This window comes from Chiloscyllium plagiosum, chromosome 45 (assembly GCF_004010195.1).
Source record: "Chiloscyllium plagiosum isolate BGI_BamShark_2017 chromosome 45, ASM401019v2, whole genome shotgun sequence".
Lineage (NCBI taxonomy): Eukaryota > Metazoa > Chordata > Chondrichthyes > Orectolobiformes > Hemiscylliidae > Chiloscyllium > Chiloscyllium plagiosum.
The window spans coordinates 11,620,160-11,640,150 of record NC_057754.1 but is presented as its reverse complement, the minus strand read 5'-3'; the positions used below and the strand labels follow the sequence as shown (position 1 = coordinate 11,640,150).

Sequence of the window (19,991 nt, the reverse complement as noted above, 5' to 3'; positions counted from 1 at the left end):
TCCTGTCTTCAGCCTTCTCACATAACCATTGATCCCCATACCAGTCAAGAACAGATCTACCTCTGTCTTGAATACACTTAATTACTTGGCCTCCACAGCTCTCTCAGGCAATGAGTTCCACAGAATTGCCACCCTCTGACTGAAGAAACTACTCTTCATCTCAGTTCTAAAGTATTGTCCCTTCACTCTGAGGCAGTGCCCTCGGATCCTGGTCTCTCCTATGAGTTGAAACATCTCCTCTACCTCCATTCTATGCAGGCCTCTCAGTATACTTCTGTAAATTTCAATCATATCGACCTTATACTTTTAACTCCATTGAATACATAGTCTGATTCTTCAACTGGTACATGTGTGACAAGTCCTTCATCCCTGGGATCATATAGTAAACCTTTTCTAGACTCCTCCAATGCTAGCACATCCTCTGGAATACTGTGTGCTGTTTTGGTTGCCCTGTTATAGGAAGCATATTAAAAAACTGGAGTGACTTTGGAAAAGATTTTCCAAGACTTTTGCTGGAAATGGAAGGCGAGTTTTAAAATTGCTGGTTAGGCTGAAACCTTTTTCACGGGCATGTAGGAGGTTGAGAGATGACCTTATGGAGGTTTATAGAATCATGAGGGGCATAGATAAGATGAATAGCCAAGGTCTTTTCCCATGGTGGGGGAGTTCAAAACTAGGAGGCATGTTTTTAAAGTGAGAGGAGAAAGATTTAAAAGGGAACTGAGGGGCAACTTTTTTACACAAAGAATAGTTTGTGTGGAATGAATTGCCAGAGGAAGCGGTAAATGCACATACAGTTACAACATTTACAACAATTAGCTAAGTACATGAATAGGAGAAAGTGAGAACTGCAGATACTGGAGATCTGAGTCGAGAGTGTGGTGCTGGAAAAGCACAGCAGGTTAGGCAGCATCCAAGGAGTAGGCTTTGGGAATATTGATCACAATTCCATAAGTTTTAGAATGCTCATGGATAAAGACTACAGTGATTCAAAAGGAAGAGTGCTAAATTGGGGGAAGGCCAACTGTACCAAAATTTGGCAGGAGCTGGGGAATGTAGATTGGGAGCAGTTGTTTGAAGGGAAATCCACATTTGACATGTTGGAGGCTTTTAAAGAGAGGTTGATTGGATTTCAGGAGAGCTATGTTCCTTTGAAAATTAGGGATAGAAATGGCAAGATTAGGGAACCATGGATGACGGTTGAAGTTGAGACTAGCCAAGAGGAGAAAGGATGTGTACATAAGGTTTAGGCCACTGAAGACAGACGAAGCTTTGGAAGAATATCGGGAATGTAGCACCAATTTGAAATGAGGAATTAAGGCTAAAAGGGGTCATGAGATATCCTCAGCGAGCAGGATTGAAGAAAACCACAAAGCCTTTTATTCATATAGAAGGAGCAAGAGTGTAACTAGGGAAAGGATTGGCCCACTCAAGGATAAAGGAGGAAAAATATCCATGGAGTAAGAGAAAATGGGTGAGATTCTTAATGAGTATTTTGCATCGGTATTCACTGAGGAGAGAAACATGGCAAATGTTGGGGTTAGGGATAAATCTTTGCTTACTCTAGGTCAAGTTGGCAAAGTGATTGGGAGGAAGTGTGAGGTATTCTAAAAGGCATTAAGGTGGACAAATCCACAGGTCCAGATGAGATCCATCCCAGATTAATGAGGGAAGCGAGAGAGGAAATAGCTGGGGCTTTAACACATATCTTTGAAGCATTCTTGAACACGGTTGAGATCTCAAAGGACTGGAGAATTGTTAATGTTGTTCCCTTATTTAAGAAGAGTAGCAGGGATAATCCAGGTAATTATAGACCTGTGAGCCTGACGTCAGTGGTAGGGAAGCTGCTGGAGAAGATACTGAGGGGATAGGATATATACCCATTTGGAAGAAAATGGACTTATCAGTGATAGGCAGCAATATTTTGTGCAGAGAAGGTCATGTGTTACAAACCTAAGAGAATTCTTTGAAGAGGTGACAAAGTTGATTGATGAGGGAAGGGATGCAGAGGTCATATAAATGAACCTTAGTAAGGCATTTGATAAAGTTCCCGATGGTAGGCTGATGGAGAATGTGAAGTCGCATGGGTGGCAGGGTGTTCTAGCTAGATGGATAGAGAACTGTTTGGACAACAGGAGACAAAGCGTAGTAGTAGTGGAAGGGACCTTCTTAGAATGGAGACCTGTGACCAGTGGTGTTCCACAGAGATCCATGCTGGGACCACTGTTGTTTGTGAGATACATAAATGTTTTGGAGGAAGGTACAGGTTGCCTCATTAGCAAGTTTGCAGATTACACTAAGATTGGTTGAGTAGCAGATAGTGAAGGGGACTGTCAGAGAATTCTGCAAAATATAGATAGATTGGAGAGTTGGGCAGAGAAATGGCAGATGGAGTTCCTCCAGACAAATGTGAGGTGGTGCATTTTGGAAGATCCAATTCGAGAACGAACTATACAGGAAAAGTCCTGAGGAAAATTGATGTGCAGAGAGATCTGGATGTTCGGGTTCATTGTTCCCTGAAGGTGGCAACGCAGGTCAGTGGAGGCATAACGTATGCTTTCCTTCATTAGGTGGGGTATTGAGTACAAGAGTTGGCAAGTCATGTTCCAGTTGTATAAGACTTTGGTCCGGCCATACTTGGAATACTGCATACAGTTCTGGTGCCATGGTTCTTGTAGCTCGGATCCCAGTTGCTGTAGTTGTGGGTATGTTCACCGAGCTGGGAAGTTGGTTCGCAGATGTTTTGTCCCCTGTTCTAGGTGAAATCCTCAGTGCTTTGTAGCTCCTGAGAAGCGCTGCTGAACTGTGTCTTCTGGAATTTATTTGGTTCTGTTCCTGCAGCTTCCGGTTGTCGGTTCTGTTTGTTCGTGGCAATGGTCGGTATATTGAGTCTAGGTCAATGTTTTTATTGATAGAGCCAATGGATGAGTGTCATGCCTCTAGAAATTGGCTGGCTGCCCTCTGTTTAGCTTGTCCTGTTATCATTGTGTTATCTCAGTTGAATTTATGATCCTTGTCATCTCTGTGTATAGCTACTAGGGACAGCTGGTAGTGGTGTTTAGTGACTAGCTGGTGTTCATGAATGCAGATTGCTACTTATCTGCCTGTTTGTTCTATATAGTGTTTTGTGCAGTCTTTGCATGGAATCTTGTAAACTAATGGTAAACTACAGCTAAGGGTAAGATTCTTGGTAGTGTAGATGAGCGGAGAGATCTCAGTGTCCAGGTACACAGATCCTTGAAAGTTGTCCTTGAACCCAGGTTGATAGGGTTCTTAAGAAGGCATATGGTGTGTTAGCTTTTATTGGTATTGAGTTTCAGAACCATGAGATCTTGCTGCAGCTGTACAAAAACTGTGGTGTGGTCACATTTTGAGTATTGCGTACAGTTCTGGTCACCGCATTATAGGAGGGAAGCTTTGGTAAGGGTTCAGAGGAGATTTACTAGAATGTTGCCTGGAACAGAGGGAAGGTCTATGAGGAAAGACTGAGAGAATTGAGGCTCATTTCATTAGAAAGAAGAAGGTTGAGAGGTGACATAATTGAGACATTTCAGATAATCAGAGGGTTAGATAGGGTGGACAGTGAGAGCCTTTTTTGTCTGATGGTGATGACTAACATGAGGGGACATAGCTTTAAATTGAGGGGTGATAGATATAGGACAGATGTCGGAGGTAGTTTCTTTACTCCGACATCTGTCGGAGTAGTAGGGGTGTGGATTGCACTGACTGCAGCAGTAGTAGTAGACTTGCCAACTTTAAGGGCATTTAAATTGTCGTTAGATAGTTCAGTGTTTTGCCAATGTTGGATTAATTCCATAATGATGACAACAGTTGAGAGGCTCTGATGGAACATGAATTAGTGAGCTGGTTATTGTCAAAAAGTGTGGTGCTGGTAAAGCACATCCGGTAAGGCAGCATTTCAAGCATAATCTCTTCATTGGGAATGTGAGGTGAGTTGAGAGATAAATGGGAGAGATGTGGGTCTGGGGGTCAAGTAGCTGGGAATGCAATAGGTCGATGAAGGTTGGGGGTAATGGTGATAGGTCGGAGTGGACAGTGGAACGACAGGTGGAAAGGAAGATGGAGGGGTAGGACAGTTCAAGAGGGTGATGATGAGTTGGAAGGTTAGATGTGGGATAAGGTGGGGGGAGGGGAGATGAGGAAACTGGTGAAATACACATTGATTCTGAGTGGTTGGGGGTCCCAAGCAGAAATGAGGTCTTCTTCCTCCAGGCATCAGGTGGCGAGAATTTGGTAGTGGAGGGGGTCCAGGACTTGCATGTCCTTTGCAGAGTGGGACAGGGAGTTGAAGTGGTCGGCCACAGGGCAGTGGGATTGTTTAGTGTGTGTGTCTCAGAAATATTCTCTGAAACATTCTGCAAGTTGGTATCCTGTCTCCCCAATGTAGACGAGACCACATAGAGAGCAACTGACACAGGAGGTGACGTGTGTCGAGATGCAGGAAAATCTCTGTCCAATGTAGAAGGATCCTTATCTAGCATCAATTCCCAGCTCCCTTCTCCCCAGCCCCACCCCCTCCCATTTATCTCTCAGGCCCCTTAGAGCCTCCAATTCCTGAAGAAGAGCTTATGCTCGAAACTTCGACTCTCCTGTTCCGTCAGATGCTGCCTGACCTGCTATGCTTTTCCAGCACATTTTTTTTAAACTCTAATCTCACAGCATCTGCAGTCCTCACTTTCTCAGAGTGAGCTGGTTATCACTGAGTACAGCCTGATCGCACTGTTGTTACTGCCTTCCATCAATTTGCTGATGATAAGAGTGTAGATTGACAGGGGTTCGGTAATGGGTGGGGTTGGATTTGTCTGCTTTTGTGGACTTGACATAACCTGACTATTTTCTATTAAATGCTGCTTCAATGTAAATATTGTGGTTATATTTGAACAGCTTGTCTGATGCTAAAGCGAGAGCAGGGCACTGAGTATGATGACCATAACCTTATTGAAGCCAAAGCAAGCAGGAAGGGCCGAATGGCCTACTCTTGATCTGATATTTCTACGTTGGTGATTTTTCAGAAGAAGCTGATATACAAATGTGCACATCCATAGCCAGAAAAACGCATGGATTCTGGAACTGGAACATCCTTTTGCATTCCTATTGGTCAGAAAACCTTGTCAATCTTGTGTGTGTCGTGTACTCAGTGTGCACAGGACGGACTGAAGAATGGAGATGGTAGAGACGGAGGTTGCAAGGTTCACAAATATGCAGTATCGACCTCAATAAAACGGTTTGGTGTTTTGCTCAGAGTATAAGTAAGCTGCACATTTTCTTCTGAAATCAGACCCCGGTTTAACGGCCAGTAGGGACGCCGGTTATCATGACGGACCTATACAGAGTAGTTAGAAACTGTTCCCACTGGTAAAAGCATTGAGAATAAGAGTGTAGATGTCAAATAAATTACAAAGAACAAAGAGAACAAAGGAAATTTACAGCCCAGGAACAGGCCCTTCGGCCCTTCGGCCCTCCAAGCCTGAGCCGATCCAAATGTACTGTCTAAACCTGTCGGTCAATTCCTAAGCATCTGTATCCCTCGACTCCCCACCGACTCATGCATTTGTCCAGACTCATCTTAAATGAATCTACTGTGCCTACCTCTACCACCTCTGCTGACAACACATTCCAAATGCCCACTACCCTCTGTGTGAAGTACTTGCCAAGTGTATCCCCCTTAAAAACTTTCCACCTCTCGTTATTGAATCCTTCACCCTGGTAAAAAGCTTGTCTCTATCCACCCTGTCTATACCCTTCATGATTTGTAAACCTCAATCTGTCCCGCCTCAATCTCCTTTTTTCTAATGAAAATAAACCTAACGTACTCAACCGCTCTTCATAGCTAGCACTTTCCATACCAGGCAACATCCTCATAAACCTTCTCTGCACCCTCTCCAAAGCGTCCACATCCTTTTGGTAATGTGGCGACCAGAACTGTACACAGTATTCTAAATGCAGCCGAACCAATGTCTTGTACAATTTTAACATGACTTACCAGCTCTTATACTCAATACCCCATCCAATGAATGCAAGCATACTATATGCCTTCTTGACCACTCTATCCACCTGTGCAGCAACCTTCAGGGTACAATGGACCTGAACTCCTAGATCTCTCTGCCCACCAACTTTTCCCAAGGCTCTTCCGTCCATTATTTAATTTGCTCTAGAATTAGTCTTGCCTAAATGCATCACCTCACATTTGTCTGGCTTGAAAACCATCTGCCACTTTTCCGCCCAACTCTCCAGTCTATCTATATCCTCCTGTATTCTCCGACAATCCCTTTTGCTTTCTGCTACTCCACCAATCTTTGTGCATCTGCAAACTTGCTGATCATACCAACAGTGCCCTATTCCAGATCATTTATGTATATTACGAACAACAGTGGACCCAACACCGACTCCTGTGGAGCACGACTGGTCACCTTTCTCCATTTCAAGAAACTCCCTTCAATGACTATGCCCGAAACATCGACTGTCCTGCTCCTCAGATGCTGCCAGACCTGCTGTGCTTTTCCAGCGCCACACTTTTTGACTCTATTCTCCAGCATCTGAGATCCTCACTTTCACCAAGGTCAATAGGTGATTATTTGATTAGACACTATGTACAGGGTTTCAGGGAGAAGTCAGGGAAATGGCACAAGTCAGCAAGCATATTTGGAGCACTGTACTGCCACAATGCTTTGAATGGCCTCCTTCTGTGCCTTTACAATTCGGTGAATCACAATTGCTCATTGAACTTGCACACAGTCAGTTATGAATATGGATCTAATGTATGATCATCTGTATGCTTTCTCAAGGACAAGCAATGTTTGTATTACAGTGAGTTATCAAACGTATTTCTGTCTCTAGATGCACATTTAAAAGAAAGTTTCAGAAAGAATTTGAAAAACTTAAGGATAGATAAGTTCTCTGGGCCAGAATGGATATAACCAAGATTACTACAGGAAGCGAGGTAAGAGTTTGCTGTGCCTTTGGTTACGATTTTTGCATCCTCACTGTCCACTTGAGCAGTGCCAGATGATTAGAGGGTGGCAAATATTATTCCCTTATTATGATTACTTGGAAAACCATAGTTTGATTAGAGATAGTCAGCATGGCGTTTTGAGGGGCAGATCATTCCTCACAAGTCTTATGGAATTATTTGAGGATGTGACAAAACACATTCATGAAAGTAGAGCAGTGGATATTGTGTACATGGATTTTAACAAGCATTTGATAAGGTTTCTCATGGTAGGCTCATGCAAAAAGTGAGGAGGCATAGAATGCAGAGAAATTTGGCTGGCTGGATACAGAATTGGCTGGCCCATAGAAGACAGAGGATTGTCGTAAATAGAAAGTATTCGGCCTGGAGCTTGTTTACCAAAGGTGTTCTACAGGGATCTGTTCTGGGACCTCTGCTCTTTGTGACTTTTAAAAATGACTTGGATGAGGAAATGGAAGGTTGGGTTAGTAAGTTTGCCAATGACACAAAGATTGGTGGAGTGGCGGAGGGCTGTTCTAGGTTGCAACGGGATATTGAATACAGGATACAGAACTGGACTAAGAAGTGGCAGATGGAGTTCAACCTGGAAAAGTGTCAAGTTATTCATTTTGGAAAGTTAAGTTTGAATATAGATTCCAGATTTAAAGGCAAGATTCTTGGCAGTGTGGAGGAACAGAGCAATCTTGGGGTCCATGTCCATAGATCCCTCAAATTTGCCAGCCAAGTTGATAGGGTTGTTAAGAAAGTGTATGGTGTGTTGGCGTTGACTAGCAGGGGAATCGAATTTAAGAGCCACGTGGTTAACCTGCAACTCTATAAACCCCTAGTTAGACCACATTTGGATTATTGTGTTCAGACATGTTCACCTCATTATAGGAACAATGTGGAAGCTTTAGAGAGGGTGCAGACGATATTTACCAGGATGCTGCCTGGACTGGAGGGCATGTCTTATGAAGAAAGGTTGAGGGAGCTAGTGCTTTTCTTATTGGAGCAAAGAAGGATAAGAGGTGACTTGATAGTGGTGTACAATATGAGAGGCATAGACAGAGTGAATAGTCAGTGACTTTTTCCCTGGGCAGAAATGGCTATCGCAGGGGTAAATAATTTTAAGGTGATTGGAGGAAGGTTTAGGGGAGATGTCAGAGATCGGTTCCTTGTACAGAGAGTGATGGGTGTGTGCATTGCACTGCCAGCGGTTGTAGTAGAGTCAGATACATTCGGACATTTAAGCAACTCTTGGATAAGCACATGGATGATAGTAAAAGGAAGGGTATGTAGGTTAGTTTGATCTTAGAGTAGGATAAAGGTCAGTACAACATCTAGGGCCGAAAGTCCTGTACTGTGGTGCACTGTTCTATGTTGTAGAATTATGGCAGAAAAAGTAGGGAGAATGTGGGACATGGATTTATAACTTTGAGGGGAAAATGTTCAACAAAGCCTGGATTTGTCTGGACACAATTTCTTTTCCAGTGCAATAGAAAGAAAGGATTTGTTGATGGAAAACTCAAATCATAAATCATACTGCAATTTGAGAGAGTTACTTGAATCATCAGGACCTGAATGTAACCTTTCAATGTATTTATCTGATCTGTTAGTAAGGGAACATCTCAAACATCAGTATGACTAGAAAAGCACTGACACACAGACACCTAGTGAGAGTGTTCCAGTAAACAGACTGGGAAAGAATTTGAGCCAGTTATGCAGCCTTAATGTCAACTGTTTCCAAACTTTACAAGTTATCCCTCAAACCAATTTTGTTTTTTGATGTTGCAAACAACAGCCTGCTTTAACAGTGAATTGAAATGTAAAGGACAGCTTAGTCAAGATCTTCCTTCTTAGATGGAAATGCATCTGCAGACCTCATTTTCTCTTCCTTCTTAGAGTCAGGGCAACGATCATGGATAGTATCAATTAATATTATTTACAGTTGGCCTCCATCATTACCATCCTTGCCTTTCCCCTCTTTAGTCTCACAGTAACAGCAATGAAATCTGTCTGCGAATACGTTTGGGTTCTTCATGGGGGCTGTTCGATTTTGTGAGGTCCTAATTAGCTCTTCCCTCAGCTCCTCTCTGACCTTCACCATTCCTTTAAATCCTTGACATTGTCTGTTTTCTGACCTTAGCTCCTGTGACCAAATGCTCACTTAGAACATAGGGGAGACAGAGCAGAGGTGAAGAACTTTGAATTACATTAGTCCAGCAAAGTGCAAGGCCACCAGTGCTAGTTTTGTTTGTTGTTGAGATGTTGTACCTGACACACACTGTTTTCAGCGACACGTAGAGAGTGGAGCAGAGGGCAGCATGGTCGCTCAGTGGTTAGCACTGTTCCCTCACAACACCTGGGACCTGAGTTCAATTTCCACCTCGAGTGGCTGTCTGTGTGGGGTTTGCATGAGTTTCCTCCCACGATCCAAAGATGTGCAGGTTAGGTGAATTGGCCATGCTAAATTGCCCATAATTGTAGGTTAGGTGCATTAATTGGGGTAAACATAGGGTAATAGGGTAGAGGAATGGGTTGGGGGGGGTTACTCTTTGGAAATTCGGTGTGAATTTGTTGGGCCTAATGGTCTGTGGGATTCTTTTCGATGGTCTGTTTCATTTTCTCACATATTCTGCTATTTTCTGTCTGTAAATTAATTTCTAGCTCCAGTGATCAGTTTAATAATGGATTTTTCGCTTGTGTAATGCACTCTGATGTAGTACAACAGTACTTCTCGCTATCCACCACTTCTCTTTTACAACTGACGTACTAATTGCCATAACTCTTTATTCAGCTGTAAAGCACACAAATGCGAACAAGACGATCAACGTTTAAAAGCATCTGGATCAGTGCATAAATAGGAAGGATTTAGAAGGGTTTGTGACAATTGAGACTTAATTAGTTTCAGATATCTGGTCAGCGTGGACGAGTTAGACCGAAGAGTCTGCTTCCTACTGTACATCTCTATGACATTTCTATAACTTATTCCAGACTATTCCACCTCAATAGTTCCTTTCTGAATCTCTTCAGGATAGACTCTCAATCTCTGTTGCACTGTTCCACCAGTTTCAGTACATTTCCCATTTCTGATGCTGCATCACACTGTATGCCAGTTCCATTTGAACACATTTCATTATAATTTACTTCACAGAATCAAAGAATTGTTTCAGCACAAAAAGAGGCCATTGGAGTCATCATGCCAACATCACTTCTATTCTCTACAGCTAATTTACTGGCTTTACTCCATATGTCTGTACATCAGGTCTATCCAAATAAGCCTCAATGGAACCTGCCTCTGCTACATTTCCAGGCAGTGCCTTCCACACCTTGACCATTCACTGTGTGACAAAGCTTTTTCTCATGTCACTTTGCTTCTTTTGCATGTCACTTTAAATTTATATGCTCTCCTTTTTGTTTCCCAATTCACAAGTGGGAAGAACTTCTTACCTATTTCTATTCAGTAGGCTTCTAATTTTGAAAACTTTCATCAATCTCATCTCAGCCTTCTCCTCTTCAAGGAGAACAGTTCCACCTTCTTTAATCTATCACCATAACTGATGCTTCCCATTCCTAGAAGCATTCTTGTAAAGCACTTCAGCACTTGCTCCAATACATTCATACTTTTCCTATAACTTGGTGGCGATGACTACACAATCTCCAGGTGAGGTCTAAATTAGAGTCTTGTATACAATTTCAACATCACCTCCCTGCTTTTGTATTCTATTCTACTCTATTCTATAAAGCTGAAAATATTGCATCTTTTATTCATTTCTCACTCAGTCCTGCCACCTTCAGTGATGCACATGTACATCCACGTCCTTCTGCTACCGCATTGTTTGAATTGTACCTTCTATTTTCGATTATCTTTCCAAATTCTTGTGACCAGAATGCATTACCTTACACTTCCCTGCACTGAATCTCATCTGCCACCTACCTGCCCACTCCACCAACACAAGAATATTCCACATGAGTTTAACTACAGTCTAAGACTGTTGTTTCCCAAGTTTCCTGTCCAGTTTATGTTGGAACGGGGTATGTCAATCCCAGTATCTGAAGCCAAGCTTAATCTCAGTAACGTGAGAACAGCATGTGCTTTCTGCCTGTCAGTCCTTGATCCAATGCATAAAATTCCTCACTTTTAGGAAGTATTCTCATTGTAATCAGTTCATGGCTCAGGTTACATAAAGATCACTCACATAAATAAAATATCTGTATTAACTCCTCATTCCCCACATCACAGGGATAGGGAGAGGTGAGCCTATGGGAGAATATAGCCTGAGCTGTACTAACCCCTCTGTTCTCTACATGGCAGGGGGAAGGCCATGGGTGATTTGAAATCAAGAAATTTTAAACTGAGCCATCACTTGACCTGAAGCCAATGTAGGTCAGTGCGCGCACAGGAGGTGAACAGGACTGATATGAGAAAGCAAACTGGGAGCAAAAACACCAGAAACTCTATTTCAATTCACCTCCCTTCCCGCTGACACCCTCCCAGTGTCCTGTTTACTCGGGTTTGCTCTCAGCAGAGCTGACCTATTTTCTGCTATACACTTACCACTCTCACCTCCTCTCCTAGGGTGGCACACTGGCTCAGTGGTTAGTACTGCTGCCTCGTAGCACCAGGGACTCAGGTTTGATTTCCTGGCTTGGGTGACTGTGTGGAGTTTGCCTGTGATTGTGTGGGTTTGCTCCTGGTGTTCCAGTTTCCTCCCACTGTCCAAAGATGTGCAGGTTAGGTGAATTGGCCATGCCAAATTGCCCAATAATCTTCAGGAATGTGTAGGCTAAGTGCATTAGTCAGGGAAATGTACAGTAATAGGGTAGGGGAATGGGTTTGGGTGGAATACTTTTCGGCGAGTCGGTGTGGTCTTGTTGGGCCTAATGGCCTGTTTCCACACAGTAGAGATTCTATGATTCAATACAACCATCACTGGCATTCTGAACACCCATACAATCTTCCACTTGCTCCCACCCCCCAAAGCCCCCCACCTCTGTTTCTCCAGCATAAATACCATTATTTTCCTAGTTCCCCTTCAGTGTCAAGGAAGAGTAGATTAGACTTGAAACATTAATTATTTTTCCCTCTTCACAAATGCTGTCAGATGTACTGAGTTTCTCCAATGCTTTGTTTGTATTTCAGACCTCCATCTCCATACGTGTATGCTAATACTTAAAGCAAAGCTGAATTGATTTCACTTTATCCAGAAAGTTAACACCAAGAGCTGGGCTGGAGGTGGTGATCATCAGCTGACACAGACTCCATTTCACAGGGTTCAGTCCTGATTGTGAGTAACAGCAAAACCAGTCATGGTAGCTGCTTGTGAACTTGCTTATGTCTCAACAGATTGGATGACTGAGTAAATCCTTTACCGCACTCTGAGCAGGTGAAGGGTCTCTCCCCGGTGTGAATACGCTGGTGCTTCAGCAGATTGGACAAATTATTGAATCTTTTCCCACACTCGGGGCAGCTGAATGGCCTCTCCCCAGTGTGAATTCGCTGGTGCACAATGAGATGAGATGATTTCCTGAACCCAGTCCCACAGTAAGAGCATCTGAATGGTTTCTCATCAGTGTGAACACGTTGATGGCTGACCAATTCAGCAGAACTTTTAAAGCATTTCCCACAATGCAGGCATTGAAATGGTCTTTCATCACTGTGAACTCGCTGGTGTTTCAGCAGGTGGGATGACTGAGTGAATCCCTTGCCACACTCAGAACAGATGAATGATCTCTCGCCATTGTGAACTCGCTGGTGTGATGACTGAGTGCTTCCCTTCCCACACTCTGACCGGCCGAATGACCTATTCTCAGTGTGAACTCGCTGATGTGCCATCAGGTGGGATGACTGAGTGAATCCCTTCCCACACTCTGTGCATGTGAATGGTCTCTCCCCAGTGTGAGTTCTCTGATGACATAAGAGGTTAGAAAACTGAGTGAATCCCTTCCCACACTCAGGACAAGTGAATGGCCTCTCTCCAGTGTGACTGCGTCGATGCGTTTCCAGGTCAGATGGGTAATTGAATCCCTTTCCACAATCCACACATTTCCACGGTTTTTCCCCAATGTGACTGCACTTGTGTCTGGACAGACCAGACGATCGGCTGAAGCCTCGTCCACACAGAGGACATGAGTACAGTTTTTCCCCACTGTGAAAGGTGATTTTACCTTCCATGTTCAAAGTCCAGAAAGATATTCAGGTTACCAAACATTGGGTGACACTGTCAGATCCTGATGTAATGTTTAATTGGAATTTGTTGATGGTAAATTCTCCCCTTCCAAAATCCTGGAAAAATGATTGAAAACAGAAAGAAGGGAATGAGTGAGGTCCCGCAAAGACAGAAATGTAAATTGAACTCAATGAATCTTATAATTTCTGGAGATAAAACCCATGAACCATAAAGCTGCCTGATTGTCATGAACACTCAACTGGATCACAAACATGTCACTCCTTCTGGACCCACAGCAGAATCTGGCTTGGATTAGTGGAGAGACCAAGAAAGAGCAAGGTTATGGTGTTGCCATGGTTCAACAAAAGGAATTTTGTAAACAAAATCCTAAACCTCCTATAAGAATCCTGGCAGCAGGTGTATGTTAACAACCTTATCATCCAAATCACTTCCATGTCCCACACCATACTGCCCTGTGTGACATCCAGTTCTGAATTTAGAAGAATGAAGTCAGTGTCTTTAGACAAGCTACAAACTCCATGCCAAAGCCACTGATTTCATCTCTTTTTGGTCATCATCTGAGGCTGAACTACACAGGACACAATCATAAAAAATATAAGAGTTGAACACGCTTCTGATAGTTTGGGGCAAGGCAGATCAGAAACATTATTCATGAATGATTGTAAAGGGGTTACAGGACACAACTCTGTTTTGGGCGAGCCCTCCGGGGGATCATCGCGATCAATAAAGGAATCACAACACTCTGTCCTCCTGTGATCTGGGTCACAATAGCTGCACCATCAACCTGTTGAACATTGACCCTCTCTGCCATTGACTGACCCTGTAATTGAAGATACCGTTTACACAGGGTTATGAGTTTCAGCTGAGGGACTTAATGTGACTGAACAGAACCAGAGGTCTTTGGACACCTAGGGCTGGATGGCAGAGGGGATTGAAGCAAAGAATTTAAGAAAGGTCACTGGACTTGAAATGGGAAGCATGATGACTCAGTGTTTTGTACTGCTGCCTCACAGCACTGTGGACCTGGGTAAAATTCCACCCTGGGGTGTCTGTCTGTGTGAGGTTTGCACATTATCCCCAGGTCAGCGTAGGTTTCCTCCCACAGTCCAAAGATGTGCACGTTGGGTGGACTGGCCAACAGGGTGGGGGAATGGGACTGGGTATTATGCTCTTCGGAGGATCGTTGTGGACCAGTTGAGCCGTATAGCCTGTTTCCAAACTGTAGGGATTCTATAATTAACTCCATATTTTTCTCCATATATTGTGCCAGACTTGTAACGTTCCTCTAGCAGTTTTGTTGTGAGATTTGTTATCTTATCCTTTAGTCTTTGCCATAGCTTTGCCTCACCAAGAAGCCGTGAGGCCTCATCAGTTTCATTGACAATTTGTGACAATTCTAAGCTAATGTCGGCGACTGCTCCCTGGCCCCCTACAAAGACGGCGGCTTTGCATGTCCTTTGCGCCTCATTGCCCCTAAGAAAGATGGCGTCCTTCAGCATAGGCCCAACGCTAGAAGCTGTGACCCCGCTCTTTGTTCACGGTAGAAGAAGGAGATAAAATCCTGACTGGGGTTTGCAAGAGACTTACACAACACGTTTACTAACCTGGCCGAGCACTCGCCACGTCCATCGGTCTCTCCACTGCTCCATAATTTTACTGTTTATGAATCCGAAGTGATCATCCCACCACCACCTTCACTGTTTTCGCGCATGTGCCATGCTGCTTAAACACTACGCATGCGCGTTTTTCATGTTATGTTGATCGAGGTTAAAAATCGCACAACACCATCTGATGAAGGAGCGACGCTCCGAAAGCTAATGTGCTTCCAGTTAAACCTGTTGGACTATAACCTGCTGTTGTGTGATTTTTAACTTTGTACACCCCAGTCCAACACCGGCATCTCCAAATCATGACGTAGATCGGGGAACATTCACAACCGCGGGGTGTGCTGGGTAAGTACGTTGCAGTGACGGGTCAATTGTGTTTATTAATTTGCTTTGCTGAAGCTGCAGAAACAGTGTGACGTCATAAACTTCAAAAACACGTACCTCACCAATGTTAACCATTGCCTCTGTTCACTTGTTCCTCACATTGTATGCCCATGAATGCAAAATGGTAGATTCTCTGCCTCAGCATCAACCACGTCTTGACAAATTGCTAGGCTTATAACAGAAAAGCTCGTGGAGTTTATTTTTTTTTACAGCACTTTTTTTTTAAATTGCATATCTTTAAGTTGATCGTGGGTCAGGCTAACTTATCTGAAATCAGTGTCGCTTGTTTTTAGATTTTGAGTCCTATGCTCCTGTATCCATTGTTAGTTCTTGCTTTGATTTTAGCTCATCATGTTCTTTAATATCGTTTATGGAGTTCCATTTCCTAACCGTGTCCACCCAACTATTCAGTTGTTGTTCCCAAAATTGTTAACAATGCAAAATGACAAATGACACTACTTCTTGTTGTGGTTCTGTTCGCCAAGCTGGGAATTTGTGTTGCAGGCACGGTGGCACAGTGGTTAGCACTGTTGCCTCACAGCGCCAGAGACCCGCGTTCAATTCCCGCCTCAGGTGACTGACTGTGTGGAGTTTGCACATTCTCCCCATGTCTGCGTGGGTTTCCTCCAGGTGCTCTGGTTTCCTCCCACAATCCAAAAATGTGCAGGTTAGGCGAATTGGCCATGTTAAATTGCCCCTAGTGTTAGGTGTAGGGGAATGGGTCTGGGTTACGCTTCGGCAGGTCGGTGTGGACTTGTTGGGCCGAAGGGCCTGTTTCCACACTGTAAGTAATCTAATCAGATGTTTCGTCCCCTGTCTAGTGGAATCTGTCTGCGGCAGATTCAAACCACTACAGATGCCAGAGGAAAGATCACAGAAGCGCTTCACAGGAGGCTCCCAAGCACTGAGGATGTCACCTAGACAGGGGACGAAACGTCTGCAACACAAATTCCCAGCTCGGCGAACAGAACCACAACAACAAGCACCCGAGCTACAAATCTTCTCACAAACTTTGGACACTACTTCTGGTGGTGGGTGTTGGTTTTTCAGTATATTGAACCAGCAACTAGGACATTAATAAACCTGTAAAGGAAAAGGCCACATTTTGAATGTGATAACACTGCTGGTGGAATAAAGAGCCAAAGTTCATTTGAAAAAGCAAGATTTCATAGGCACATTGTCCAATATCGGTGTGAAACACAGAACCTGAGATTAAAAATCTTGCTCTACCAACTGAGATCGCCGGACAGATACCAACTCGGAATCTTTCCAAAGCAAGGAGACTGCTTAAAAGCAATGCAGATAATTAAATTGACCACCAGAGCCCCACGGCTCAATTAGTTCTGCTCAATAATCAGTAAAATCATTGAGATTCCACTTTGCCTTTGTTTGCTTCTCAGTATTGACATCTAATTTCAGCAGCATCTGTTCCTGAATTTAATATTTATCTGTTTGCTGTGTGGTTTCTTTTTGAATTCAGATTTGCTCCAATAAGGCACAATAACTGAATGACAAAGTTAAAGGACAATCAACAGAAAATGAGTCACTCACTACTACATATTCCCAATGCTGATGTTCAAGCTTATCAAATGCCAGTCGTTCGAGAAAATGTTGTGGCGGAGACGAGACTGTCACACGCCTCCTTCTGGAAAGTGCCTATGCAAAGGAAGTCTGGAAAGGAATGCAGTAGTGTTTATTGAGGTCCGTCCCGAGCAGCTCCATGATGTCTGTTCCCTGGGATATACACTAAGATGAACATCAAGTGTGCCTAGAGGACCATCAACTCAGTGAAAGACACTCTTTGGTCTGCCCAAGATTTGCAGGTTTTTTTAGATTAGATTACTTAGATTAGATTACTTACAGTGTGGAAACAGGCCCTTCGGCCCAACAAGTCCACACCGACCCGCCGAAGCGTATACCACCCAGACCCATACTCCTACATTTACCCCTTCACCTAATACTATGGACAATTTAGCATGGCCAATTCACCTAACCTGCACATTTTTGGATTGTGGGAGGAAACCAGAGCACCTGAAGGAAACCCACGCAGACACAGGGAGAATGTATTCCGGTTGAAGGAGTTGACCCTGACCGAGGGTTGCAGACTGGCACATTCCAAGGTCCAGGATTATGTGCTGAGGGACGCAGTGAAGCTTTGGGCAGCTGTCGCCGAAGAGTGGTGGGGAAAGACCACCTTGTCAGGTGCTTCTGCTGAAGAATAACTGAGGTCCATTCAGTATTGGGCCCAGCTGACATCGCAACTAAATGCCAAATGGTTGAGGGAAAGGAGCAGTTACCGAGGGAAGATATTTAATTGGGTGAAAGGAAATTATGATACTATCAGACAGGAGTTGGGAAGTACAGACTAGGAACAATTGTTCCATAAAAAGGGCACAGCAGACATGTGGAGACTGTTTAAGGAACAGTTGTTGCGAGTGATGTACGAATTTGTTCCTCTGAGACACCACCAAGAAGAGGTTAGATTAAGGAACCTTGGATGGTGAGAACAGAGGAGCTTATCATCAAAAGGAAGAAGGCAGCTTATGTAAGGTGGAGGAAGCAAGGATCTGGCACAGCTTTAGAGAATTACAGGCTTGCTAGAAAGGAGCTCAGAAATTGACTGAGGAGAGCCAGGAGGGGACATGAAAAAGGGTAGTCAAGAAGGGAGAACCCAAAGGCATTTTACTCATACGTGAGGAATAAGAAATTATCAGAGAGAAGGTAGGACTGATCAGGAATAGTGTAAGGAACTTGTGCATGGAGTCTGAGCAGAAAGGGAAAGCCCCAAATGAGTTTTTTTGCTTCGGTTTTCACTCAGGAATTGGACCTTGTTGTGAATGAGAACTTTGAGGAGCTGCAGTATAGGCTTGAACAGATCAAGACTGTTGAAGTTGATGCATTGGAAATTTTGGCAACATTAAGATTGATAAGTCCCCAGGGCCAGATCAAATTTATCCTAGGTTACTCCAGGAAGCGAGAAAGGAGGTTGCTAAGCCGCTGGCGAAGATCTTTGCTTCCTCACTCTCCACGGGAGTTGTACTGGAGGATTGGAAGGAGGCAAATGTTGTTCATCTTTTCAAGAAGGATAATAGTGAAATCCCTGGCAATTACAGACCGGTCAGTAAAGTTTTGGGAAGAATTCTGAGGGATAGGGATTATGGCTATTTAGAAAACCATAGCATGAATAAAGGCAGTCAGCATGGCTTTGTGAGGGGCCTCACAAATCTTATTGAGTTCTTTGAGGAGGTGACAAGTCAGGTTGATGAAGGTCAAGCAGTGGATATTGTGCATATAGACTTCAGCAAGGCATTTGATAAGGTTCCCCATGGTAGGCTCATTCATAAAGTCAGGAAGTATGGGATACAGGGAGATTTGGCTATCTGGATTCAGAATTGGCTGGCTGACAGAAGGCAGAGAGTGGTTGTAGATGGAAAATATTCTCCCTGGAGGTCAGTGTTGAGTGGGGTCCAGCAGGGCTCTGTTCTTGGGCCTCTGCTCTTTGTAGTTTTTATAAATGACTTGGATGAGGAGGTTGAGGGGTGGGTTAATAAATTTGCAGATGACACAAAGGTGCCATTGATAGTATCAAGGGCTATTGATGGCTGCAGCACGACATAGACAGGATGCAGAGCTGGTCTGAGAAATAGCAGATGGAGTTCAACTTGGATAAATGTGAAGTGATGCATTTTGGAAGGTCGAACTTGAATGCTGAATATAGGACTAAAGACAGGATTCTTGGCAGTGTGGAGGAACAGAGGGATCTTGGTGTTCAAGTACATAGATCCCTCAAAATTGCCACCCAAGTGGATCGCGTTGTTGAGAACGCATATGGTGTTTTGGCTTTCATTAACAGGGAGATTAAATTTATGAACCGCGAGGTTTTGCTACAGCTCTACAAGTCCTTGGTGAGACCACACTTGGATTATTGTGTCCCGTTCTGGTCGCCCTACTATAGGAAAGATACAGAGGCTTTGGAGAGGGTGCAAAGAAGGCTTACCAGGATGCTGCCTGGACTGGAGGGCTTGCCTTATGAAGGCTTATGTTGACTAAGCTCGGACCTTTCTCTCTGGAGAGAAGGAGGATCGAGGTATATATGATAATGAGAGGCATGGATCGATTCAATAGCCAAAGACTTTTCCCCAGGGCAGGATTGACTGGCATGAGGGGTCATACTTTTAAGATATTCGGAGAAAGGTATGGAGGGGATGTCAGAGCAAGGTTCTTTATGCAGAGAGTTGTGAATGCATGGAATGCGCTGCCAGCGATGGTGGTGGAAGCAGAGTCATGAGGAAGATTTATGCAACTGCTGCACAAGCACATGGATAGCAGTGAATTGAGGGGTGCACAGGTTAAGTTACTTTATTTTATGTTAGGATTAATCCTCGACACAACATGGTGGCCAAAGGGCCTGTTCTGTGCTGTACTTTTCTATGGTCTATGTTCTATGTAAACGTAGAGAATAGTGAACATCATTGACGCAATTTGTTCTCGGAAGGTAAACAAAATGTATACACCTGAATGTCTTCACCAACTGTATATGTACCAAAATTTCTTTTAATGAATAAAGTATGTTTTTGAAATTTTAGAATAATGGAGAATAATAGAATAAAGTAATCATTGGGTCGAGTTTTATTGTGACAAATCACAAAGTGATGCACAAAGGAGACACCAACATCGAAACAGGACAGTTTTTTTTTCAAAAGTATAGATCTCAGGTCCACAAACTCCTCTGGTGATGATATTTACTGTCCTTACCCAGTCTGTACTGAAAATGACTGTAGTCCCACAATGAGGTGGTTGAATCGCAGTTGCCTTTCAAAATAGTTGAGAGTCACTGAG

At 43.6% G+C, this 19,991-nt stretch overlaps 2 protein-coding genes across 6 annotated transcripts in view; one reads left to right on the top strand and one right to left on the bottom strand.

The window, feature by feature from the left end:
* Window positions 1-15,002, bottom strand: part of LOC122543960 (zinc finger protein 229-like) — a 50,515-nt gene extending 35,513 nt beyond the window's left edge. The window contains exons 1-3 of the mRNA XM_043682959.1: window positions 14,766-15,002; window positions 12,300-13,256; window positions 9,934-9,935 (exon numbers count right to left, since the gene is read on the bottom strand). Of these exons, the coding sequence (XP_043538894.1) occupies window positions 9,934-9,935; window positions 12,300-13,145 (848 nt within the window). The 5' untranslated portion in view covers window positions 13,146-13,256; window positions 14,766-15,002. The remainder of the gene's footprint in view (window positions 1-9,933; window positions 9,936-12,299; window positions 13,257-14,765) is intronic.
* Window positions 1-16,999, top strand: part of LOC122543958 (zinc finger protein 239-like) — a 100,486-nt gene extending 83,487 nt beyond the window's left edge. Inside the window, exons 3-5 of one of the 5 annotated variants that reach the window (XR_006310204.1) lie at window positions 6,859-6,961; window positions 12,114-12,258; window positions 16,633-16,999. Coding sequence is in view for 1 of the 5 variants with exons in the window: in XM_043682951.1 (XP_043538886.1) it covers window positions 5,034-5,194 (161 nt within the window). In the remaining 4 variants the exon portion in view is untranslated. Of the gene's footprint in view, window positions 1-4,905; window positions 5,273-6,858; window positions 6,962-12,113; window positions 12,259-16,632 lie in introns of those variants that run through there. The other 4 variants (XR_006310205.1, XR_006310208.1, XR_006310206.1 and 1 more) reach the window with 4 other exon arrangements.
* The last annotated feature ends 2,992 nt before the right edge of the window (window positions 17,000-19,991 follow it).